Genomic DNA, 10,707 nt, shown 5'->3' with positions numbered 1-10,707 from the left:
AATGAAATATATAATTAATTGAACATAGAATGGACACATAAAATGATTTTCTTCTTTTTATTTTTATTTTTATTTGTTTACGTATTTATAAATCATAGTGGAGGAAAAAATATTTAGGCTAGGAGTAATTTAGACGTAGGTGGGATTAGAGTGTGGTCCCATGTGGTGGTCACACCTCTCAAATAAGATGCACGTTAAAGGGTGTGTGATATATTGAATTTTTATGGTGATGGAGTTTTGAAGGGTTAGTGATGGTGAAGGTGCATGGTGCAGCCTCAATGTGTTTTTTTTTTTTTTTTTTTTTTTTGGCTAAAGAAGAGTATTGAAAGTTTACCAAATGGTGGTAGCTTAGTTGGCGCATGAGAGCTGAGCAGGTGAAGATGAGAGCATGTGTTCGAACCTTTCCAATACCATCTTTGGAAAGAGTTTAAAACCTTAATTCTAGACCCGCCCCAAATCAAACTAGTCACAAAGGGATGAATCGATGGAATATTTCCAAAAAAGAAAAAAAAAAAGACTATTGAAAGTGAGATTGGTGTTGTAAGGTGGATGCTCCAGCTAATGCTAGGGTGGATTTTGATGCTGGTGTGGGGGCCCACATTCACTTCCTGTTTGCCACGTGGTGTAGGACTTGTTTGTTTGGGAATGCATGGGATTAGGATGGGGATTGAAGAATGAAGAGTGTACGCTTCTCATTGCTATTGTGGGCAGGGTATTAATTGGTGTGAGAACTCTCTAAATTTTTAACATGTTCTAGTACAAAATTCTTATTTAATTCTTTGATCAACTATTTATGAATGAAATACGAATAGGGAGCATGCGCGTTAAATCACAGACCATCTCCATATTTAAAGCACATTTTCCATATTCGCATTTCACTTTATATTATATTAATAAATAATTTGTCAAAAAATTAAATTAATAATATATTTATGTTTTTACATCATAAGGGTAAAAAGAAAAATCCTTTTTAACATCAAATACTGAGCCAAACAGGGCTTGCTTTTTCATGATAATATAGTCAAAGATAATTTTGCATTCTAATTTGGGTTCTTTATTTATTTATTTAGCATTTGTTTTGGATTTTGAGGGCCTTAATTACACTTTAATTGCCTTTGATTAGTAGTAGTCATTGCTATTGTTTTGTCAATTAATTTCTTTGTGACCGCGTGACTCTCCTTTCCAGCTGCATTAACCTTTTGTTTTCAAAGTATCGTAATGGTGTTCAATTTGTACCATTTTCGATACCTTATTGTGAAAATTGAAGCAAGTCTTTCTTTTCCTTTTCCCATGACATTCAAGTGTGGGTTCGAAACTTATTAGGCTCTTAAAATCCAATTAAAAATGTTTGTGCTTTTTGTGATTCACGAGGAATTAGAAGAAGCAGGGAATCTTCATTATGAATTGCAAGAGTTATGAAATTAATGTGTGTCTTTTTAAGGTGATATACCATTAATGAGTTTTAATTGTGGGGTGGCACGAGCATTTCATAGAAATTGTACCAAGTTATGTGAGGAAAAAAAATTAAAATATTACAATTTTAATAAATAATTATGAATACATAGTTGTTTTGAAACTATTTACGGATTTATTGCACTCATTTACGTCCAAATTAGGGTGACTCCCAAGGCATTCACGCTTAAATTAGGCGTGACTCGTCTGGTGTTGACACATAGCACAAAAATTAATAGTTTAACCGTAAAATTTTATAAGCCATAACTTTTGACTCTGGTATCCGAATGAGGTAATTCTTTTTTTGATTCTACATAATTTTTTGAGATCTGCGCAATGACATCTCATTTGATATATTTTATCTCTCACAAACACAATTCAAATTTGCAACAATGATACTATAAAGATGGCACCAAAGTGGATTAACTCATCTATAAATAAGATGGCACCAAATTTTGCCTCTACCAAGTGTTTGAAAAATAATAGTGTACAAGGTTATTTATTTAATTATTAAAATATATACAAATTTATATAATATTCTATCAAGTGTTTATAATATTTATTTAATTATTTTCTTTATTAATACAGATTTTTCAAATTGATTTTTGAGTTTAAATCACAAATTAAATTTTTATTTTGTTTTTCTTATTAATAATAATTTTTTAATTTTTTTTGGTAATACACTATATAATACAATAATTGTAAATTTGAATTGTGTTTGTGAGAGATAAAATATATCAAATGAGATGTCATTGCGTAGATCTCGAAAAGTTAGGTGGAATTAAAAAAAAAATTAACTCATTCGGATATCCGAGTCAAAAGTTATGACTTTCCAAAGTTTTACGGTTCGTAAGTTGACTTTTTTTGCCACGTGTCAACACTAGATGATTCACGCCTAAATTAGACGTGAATGCCTTGGGAGTCACGCCTAATTTGAGCGTGAATAATCACGCCTAATTTGAGTGTGAATGAGTGCAACAAATTTGTAGATAAGTTCAAAACAGCTATATATTTATAATTATTTATTAAAATAATAATATTTTAATTTTTTTTGGCAGTTATGTAAACCCAATTTATACTCTCTTTTTTGTTAAAAGAAAGAGGTAAAAAAGGTAGAAGTTATCTACTTTGTTAGAGTATTTAAGAGGGAGGACAAGTGGCAAGTGACTGGGAGAAACGACAGAGAATGTAAACACTAGGGAGTGATTCTCACACCTCTCCAAAGAGAGTAGGTCATATTTGGTTCAAAGAAAAAGAAAAAACAAATAAACCTATTTATGGAGTTAGAATAAACGAATGTTAATACAATTTAACCGGCTCGTGGGATCAACACAAAAATCAATAAATCGATTATATAACTGGTTTGAATGAAGTAATGGATCGGCATGCATCGGAATTGACGTGAACCAGTGCGATTCGGCCGATTTTTTAAAAAATCGGTGACTCGATCAGTTAACCAATGATATTTGTCTCAAAAAAAGATTCCAATTTTAAAAAAAAATTATAATGAATATATTTGAATATTTTTTGCTTATTGACTCTCATATGTTATGTACCTACATACTAATATTATCTCAATTATTGCATTATACATGAATTTTGATTTGATTTATAACTAAAAATGTTGTTTACTAAATCTGAAGTCCGTATCACGATCATTATATTTTTGTATGATTTGTTATTGGATAATAATGTGTAATTTATTATTTTTATATTAAAATATTTAAAAATTTTATCATTATTTAAGATAAATTATAAAATTACATATAATCATCGAATCGTTCGGTTCAATCAATGATATCCAATATCTTAATCGAATAATGATCACGCTGATTTTAATAATAATAAAATAAGACATAGGATATTGTGACACACAAATAATGTTACGCACAATGTTACGACCACATCATCTTAACTGTTGATTTCCGCCAATCAACGGTTATCATTTATTGCGAATTAATAATTAATTAATGAGTTTGATTTGAAAAATGATAACCGTTGATTGGCGAAAATTAACGGTTAAGATGTGATCGTAACATTGTGCGTAACATTATTTATGTGTCACAATATCCTATCCCATGAAATAAATAAGAATAAAAGAAAATTGAAACAAAAAAATTTGAGATAAAAAGAGAAAGAAAAGAGAAGAGAGAGAAAAACGTAAAAACCAGTCTCGTGAAGCAGCAGGTGAAGAAGAAGGAAAAGAAAATAAAAGCTTGTTCTTTTTCACTCTATTCTTCTTCTTCTTCCTCTCTCTCTCTTGCTCTTTCTCTCTCTAGTGTAAGCACACTGTAATAGTACAAATACTCCATTCACTCTCTCTTATATTAAAAAAAGAGCTTTATTTTTCTCTCTCTCTCTCTAAGAATACCAACAACACTCACATTCATTCTTTGCTTCCTTCTTTTAAATCACGAGATCCCCATCTCTCTCTTTCTTTCTTTCTTTCTTCCTTCTTCTTCATGTCTTCTTCTACAGAGCTTCCAAACTCATGCTTCTCTACTTGTTTTAGCTTCATTCACAGACATTGCTAACACAGAGAGAGTGTGTGTGTGTGAGAGAGAGAGAGAGAGAGAGGGAAAAGGGGGAGACTGAGCAACGCCGAAAGATTGGATTTTTGAGCGACCCTTTTTGTTTGTTTCCCGAGAAAATGTCGCATTCGTCGGGAAAACCCGTTTCCGATGTGGTCGGGTTCGACGCCATCGCCGATCGGTTCCGCGACACTTTGAACTGCGAGGTCAACAAGCCGGACTACCGAGAACTCGATCTGGGTTCGCCCGTTTCGCCATTGCGGACCCGAGGACCCGCTGCCAGTAGCAGTTCAAGTTCTTCTGGATCCTTCTCTGGCCGAAACGGGCACAACCCGGTTCCCAAAAGATCCGATTCGGCACCCAACAACAACAACAATAACTCCGGCGAGCTCTCCGGCTCCAGCGAGAACAGCCCCACCGCCGCGTCGGAGAGCCAGAGATCCGCGGGGAATGCGCGGGGACTCAAGCCGGGTCATGCGAGATCCGATTCCGGATCCGCTTTACCACCGTTAATCTATTCGGGTCAGACCGTGAACTCGCCGCCGCTGAATGTTCTCCCCACCGGAAACATATGCCCCTCCGGCAGGATCCTGAAGACGGGCATGGCGGCGAATCGGGGCTCCAGAACCGATGTTCTGGGCTCCGGCATGGGGAACTATGGCCATGGGAGCATAATGCGGGGCGCCGCCGCAGCCGCCAAGGTGGAGACGGCGGGTGCGCCGGTTTCAAAGTGCAGCATTGGCAATGAGTCTGGGAGGAGAGGAGTTCAGAATGTGGATCCAGAAGAGTTGAAGAGGGTAGGGAATGAGCATTACAAAAAGGGTCACTTTGCAGATGCATTGAGTCTTTATGATAAGGCAATTGCGATGTCGCCGGCTAGTGCCGCCTACCGGAGCAACCGTGCCGCGGCGTTGACGGGTTTGGGACGGCTGGGGGAGGCGGTGAGGGAATGTGAGGAGGCTGTGAGGTTGGATCCTAATTATCTTAGGGCTCATCAGCGTTTGGCTTCTCTTTTCCTTAGGTGAGTTTTAGCATGGATTATTGGATTCTTAATCCTTTTTTAGGTATGTGTTGATTTGGTTTGAAGTGTGAGCTTGGTGCATTGGTGAAGTAGTTCTTGTCTAGTCCATTTGTTTACTATTGTTGAATTGTTTTGTTTGATTTATATCTTATGTTGTTTCTTTGTTGTTTTAGTTTAGGATTTGGAGTTTTGTTTTTATGTTGTTTCTATAGGATTTTAAAGTTGTTGCTTGTTAGTTTGGATGGCATTGCAAAGATCCCTAATGTGCAAGTTTATTTGGATTTGCCTTCATGATCAATCCCATTCTGATTTGAGAAGTGGTAATGTCACAGATTAGGACAAGTTGAGAATGCAAGGAAGCACCTTTGTTTTCCTGGGCAGCAGTCGGATCCGTCTGAGATGCAGAAGTTGCAAATGGTGGAAAAGCATATCAGCAAATGTGCTGATGTTCGGAGGATAAGGGATTGGAAAAGTGTTCTGAGGGAAGTTGATGCTGCTATTGCTACTGGAGCGGACTCTTCTCCTCAGGTATTGTTGTGATTATCAATTGTTTTGTTATATCTTAGTTGAATATGTTATATGGGAGGTGCGTGTAAAATGTCTGAACTTATTGGAAATTGAATTTACAGCTCTTTATGTGTAGAGCAGAAGCACTTTTGAAGCTCCACCAAATCGATGATGCAGAATCAATTTTGTTACACGTTCCCAAATCAGAACCACATACTAATTCCTCTTCTCAAGCAAGATTCTTTGGGATGCTTTCTGAAGCTTATTCCTACTTTGTTAGAGCTCAGATTGAGATGACATTGGGAAGGTGAGTTCAGAAAATATTAAACTTCATCAGAATCCTAAGATGGAAAAGGTTTGTGTTGGAGAGTAAAATTGGATGATGGATGTATTGCAGGTTTGAGAATGCAGTTACAGCTGCTGAGAAAGGCAGTCAGATTGATCCCCGAAATGTTGAAGTTGCTGTTTTGCTCAACAATGTAAGGATGGTGGCAAGAGCTCGAGTGCGTGGCAATGATCTTTTTAAATCTGAAAGGTTCACTGAAGCTTGCTCAGCATATGGGGAGGGTTTGAGACTTGACCCTTCAAATTCTGTTCTATATTGCAATAGAGCAGCGTGTTGGTTTAAGCTTGGTCAATGGGAAAGATCTATTGAAGACTCCAACCAAGCTTTAAATATCCAACCAAATTACATGAAAGCCCTTCTTCGAAGGGCTGCATCAAACAGCAAGGTAAATTGACTTCATATTCTTTATGATACTGTATTTTTGTCATAAAGGTTCGTGATGTCATAATCTCTTGCTGTAACTGCAGCTAGAAAGGTGGGAAGAAGCGGTCAAAGATTATGAGGTCTTGCGGAGAGAACTTCCAAATGACAATGAAGTTGCTGAAGCTCTTTTTCATGCTCAAGTTGCACTAAAGAAATCACGTGGGGAAGAAGTATATAATTTAAAATTTGGCGGTGAAGTGGAAGAAGTATCAGGTCTTGAGCAGTTTAGAGCTGCAATATCTTTACCAGGTAATTAAAAGGGTTAGAGTCTTCTGCAACTCGTTTTACTCAGCTACTATTTTTCAAGTCTCCTGATACCATCTCTGAATTTGGCAGGTGTTTCTGTTGTCCATTTTGAAATTGCATCCAACTCCCAATGCAAGCAAATATCTCCATTTGTCGATACACTATGTGGTCGATATCCATCTATTAACTTCCTCAAGGTAACTTAACTTCACGCATGTTTTTGACTTTACTACCTGTTATTTAATGTAGTTTAGATATAAAAGTGAGCAATATGGTAGTTTCCTAATGCATGCAATTTTTGTCTTTGATCATAGGTGGATATTCAAGAAAGCCCAACAGTTGCAACTGCTGAGAATGTTAGGATTGTTCCAACCTTCAAGATATACAAAAATGGCAGTCGAGTGAAGGAAATTGTATGCCCTAGTCGTGACATGTTGGAACACTCTGTGAGGCATTACAGCTTTTAGAACTCATGACTTGTAATGCTTTCTTCCCTGTTGTCCTCTGCCACTTCCTTCTTCTCCTTGCTGCCACAAACCTCCAGTTAAAAAACTCTCAAGTCTCTACAGTTCTTCCAGTCTTTTGATCCCACTATAAAATGATATCACTTGATTCATGTGACATAGTCAAAGCCCATTGGAACCTAGAGATAGTCTAGTTCCTTGTGGGAGTTTTTATTTATTCATTCATTCCCCATTGCTCTTTAGTTCCATGTTCCCTCCCAACTCTCCCTATGTCAATTTTCTTTCTCTCTACTCCTTTTTTCAGTTCACTAGGTTAGTTGTTCTTGTATCCCAAATTTCATTAAGGTTAAAAGGAACAAAAAAAGAAAATTGTTATTAATGTCTGTACAATTGATTTAATTATGAGTTTAAATTACCTTTTAAGATAGACAGGTATAGACAGATATAGACAGAAGGGAGGGGAGGGATCACTACATGTATATATGTGATGATATATACGAGACACTGGAAGCCTTTGAGGGGAGATAGAATGAATGGGGGTGCACCTACTGAGTTAGCCAAAGGAGGATGAATATGTTATTATTGTTCTTTTTACCTATCTTAGTCATTTAATCAATAAAAGTTCCCATTTTTTTTCCTGCTGTGTCCCTTTTTTATTTCTTCCTAATACCTCATTGCTTTCTATGTTCTCATTTAAGACTGAGACATGTAACTGATTAGTGTTGTGACACCCAATTGTCATTTATGCATTGAGCAGAGGTTGGAAAAAGCTGACTTGGTCTTGAGATTGAAATCAATTGGTTATGGCATTTAAGTTTGATGGGTTTTGTTAGGTTGTGTTTGACATCTAAAGGCAAGGTACATGTGTTTTTAAATGAAGGTTGGTTATGTTGTGTGAGTGGCCTCGGGTGGTTGATACAATTCATTACTCTTTTTTTTTTATCTTTTAGCACTGGCGGTGGACCACTAAATTATAATTAACAAATAGAGCAATCTTGTTTATTTAGCTAAGTTTTATGCTTGAAAAGAACAATTAATAAAACTAATGTGTGGGAGAGGGTGAGTGCCCTTTGTGGATGGTGGTTTATATATGTTGACGTGGGCATTTAAGAAATTTATCTCTTTCAAATTGGGGCACTTTCACCTACCCTAAAAAGAGTCCAAAAGGTTGTGATGGTCGGTGTTTTATGTGCCACTGTGTTGTAATGCGCCACGGTAACTCACCCTAATTGGTGGTGGGCCTTAGCTGAATATATGCCTTTCTTGGTGGACCTCTAGAAGGCCATGACTATGTGTAGGTCTTATGGAACCAATGATCAGAGTTAACTAGTTTCTTTTAGATACCAACTAGTGTTAGAAATTCTTTCTTAATGGCTCCAATTAATTTGGTTTTGGTCTTAATGGCTCCAATTAATTTGGTTTTGGATTTGAGCCTTATGATATATTTTAGGAGTTGTGACTATTGGGAATCGAATATATTACTCTCTTCTTCTTCATTTTTGTAGTATTTCTTTCATTTTTAGGACTAATCTGATTGGGGGTTGAGAGCAGTTAAAGACTTTCTCTCTTATTGAATCACTTGGCTAATACCTTGTTGGTTAAATATATATTACTTTTTGGACAAATCAAAGTCAACAATTCTTGGGTGAGTTAAATTAGTTTTAAAGGTCGGTGCATTTTACCTGCCTTAGCTCCAATTTCAAAGTTGAATGTGTGTAAGGGTAGGAATAGGACTAGGACTTACCTATTGCCATAGTTGAATAAAAATGGAAGGTTAGTCCAATGAGAGAAATTGAGGCAACTTTAGGTGAAAGGGTATGTAAAGGTGAACCCAAAAAAAGAGTGAGATTTTTCCCAAAAGAGGGACTTTACCATTTAGTAATTTGGATTGGAGATTTGAGGTTGAGAAGTGTTTGCAATGTTGTGGACTCTTGTTTATCTCAAGAGATGAAGAGCACTGTGTCGGTGTGTACAAGTACAACTGTTAAAACCACCGGCATTCACTACGGGCCTTCATGTGCGCTGTAAAGGCAAAATTATAAAAGGACAGCGAACGAGAAAAGGACTTGCCTATGCCTAATGTGTTGTGCTTAACACACAAAAGATAAAAAATAAAAAATAATGGATTAATGTTTATATTGTAAGAGATAATTTTATTTTTTATACATATCTAAAAAAGTATGGTCCCTATATACAGAGGCGGATCCAGGTACATGAGAAGGGGGGTAAGTGCTCACCCTTAAAATATGATATAAAAATACAAAAAATACCCTTCTCTTAAAATTCAAATTTTTCTAATTTAATTTTAGGATAGTATATTGTAATAACCAATAAGGGTTACTACCAATCAATTTCACCGTTAGATCGATTATGTTGATCCAATGGTTATATTTATTTTCATCTTTGTATGGTTATGATTCTCCATATTTAATACTTTATATTTATTTTCACCTTTATATGGTTATAATTTCTCATATTTAATGCTTTTATATTAAATATGGGGATCAGAACCATACAAAGATAGAAATAAATATAATCGTTGGATCAACATAATCGATCTAACAGTAAAATTGTTACCCTAGTTGGTTGTTACGATATCTTACCCCTTTAATTTCCCCCATTCTATTTTATTTTTCCGTGAGTTTTTTTCTCCTCCACCTTCATTATCCAAACCTAACAGCAGAGAGCTCTATTCTAGACCCATCGTTTGCATCTACATATTGATTCATCTCCTCTCAAACCTTAATCTCCGTTATTGAAAGTTGGAACATTTGTTTCTTCCTCCATCATCAGTCCAGTTGAGTCGCAATCCGTTCAGATCTAAATCTAAACCAGACTCAGCCAGCCGCAACTGCTCGCAAGTCGCGTTCAAGACCAGACCCAGATCTATATGTACTTGAACTTATTGAGTGTCCACGTTTCATTAATTTTTAAGATCCGCCACTGCCTATATAGGACCATGTGAAAAAAAATGAAAAAAAATGATTCTTACATATTTTTACCTTTATATATATATATATATATATATATATATATATATGTATGTAACAGATAAAATTATTATAATATAAGAACTATTAATCCCAATAAATAATGGGAAAAATATTTTTGCTTATCTGTCATATTGAAGTCTATTTTTGTTTAGAATTCAAAAGTTATACCATGTAATATGTGGTAGAGAAAAGTAAAACCCATAAATAAATAATATAGAAATTAAGGAAAAAAGGGATTTGTGGAGGCTACTGTATTAAACGTACGGTGTACGACAACATAATGAAGGGCGTTGTGAAGCTGAAACAAGAAATGAAGCCGTTGTTGTGGCTGAAATGATAATGAAGACTTTTAAGAGGGAAGTGAATGGGGATGTCCCTGTCGTTTAGTACCAGTTTTGAACAAGGGACATGATGTTTTGAATTTTCTTGGTTGGTTTCTTATTTCTTTATCCTAATGATGGCTCGGCATGCATTATTGCATGGATGGTTGGTATCGTCCAAGTTTGTGTATACCACTGATGATGTTAGTTTGTCGTAGCTGCTTGGACTTTTGCCTCCAAAATTTCGTCTTGTCACAAACCCTTTGTTACAAGACACAAGTCCATTATATCTTATGTACTTAAAGTGAATCCCCCACCTTCTCTTCTCTTCTCTTCTCTTACCCATTTTCCTTTTTTAGTCCCTCAATAAAATTGCATTTTCACTGTTTTTTTCTCACCTCATC

General features: G+C 35.9%; 1 protein-coding gene across 3 annotated transcripts; it reads left to right on the top strand.

Moving 5' to 3' along the window:
• The first annotated feature begins 3,659 nt into the window (after positions 1–3,659).
• LOC133306998 (TPR repeat-containing thioredoxin TTL1) lies at positions 3,660–7,610 on the top strand. Of its 3 annotated transcripts, none has more exons than XM_061507414.1 (8): positions 3,660–4,407; positions 4,465–5,004; positions 5,337–5,532; positions 5,634–5,818; positions 5,909–6,242; positions 6,325–6,529; positions 6,617–6,723; positions 6,841–7,610. In XM_061507414.1, exons 1-8 carry the CDS (start codon positions 4,103–4,105, stop codon positions 6,991–6,993), a joined length of 2,025 nt encoding a protein of 674 aa, XP_061363398.1. In that variant the 5' UTR covers positions 3,660–4,102; the 3' UTR covers positions 6,994–7,610. The 3 variants fall into 3 exon arrangements, with proteins under 3 accessions (XP_061363398.1, XP_061363397.1, XP_061363396.1); XM_061507413.1 differs by having other exon boundaries at positions 3,660–4,705; positions 4,754–5,004; XM_061507412.1 differs by having other exon boundaries at positions 3,660–5,004.
• The last annotated feature ends 3,097 nt before the right edge of the window (positions 7,611–10,707 follow it).

The sequence above is a fragment of the Gastrolobium bilobum genome, unplaced genomic scaffold (genome assembly GCF_033153095.1).
Source record: "Gastrolobium bilobum isolate Gb01-03AN ecotype WA unplaced genomic scaffold, APGP_CSIRO_Gbil_v1 utg3949, whole genome shotgun sequence".
Lineage (NCBI taxonomy): Eukaryota > Viridiplantae > Streptophyta > Magnoliopsida > Fabales > Fabaceae > Gastrolobium > Gastrolobium bilobum.
The sequence above is the reverse complement of the archived record's forward strand: the minus strand, read 5'-3'. Positions and strand labels throughout refer to the sequence as shown.

Coding starts and splice junctions, on each gene's coding strand:
- LOC133306998 (XM_061507412.1), top strand. CDS start 4,103: ATGTCGCATTCGTCGGGAAAACCCGTTTCCGATGTGGTCGGGTTCGAC. Junction 5,005..5,336: donor TTGGCTTCTCTTTTCCTTAG/GTGAGTTTTAGC, acceptor GTAATGTCACAG/ATTAGGACAAGTTGAGAATG. Junction 6,530..6,616: donor AGCTGCAATATCTTTACCAG/GTAATTAAAAGG, acceptor TGAATTTGGCAG/GTGTTTCTGTTGTCCATTTT.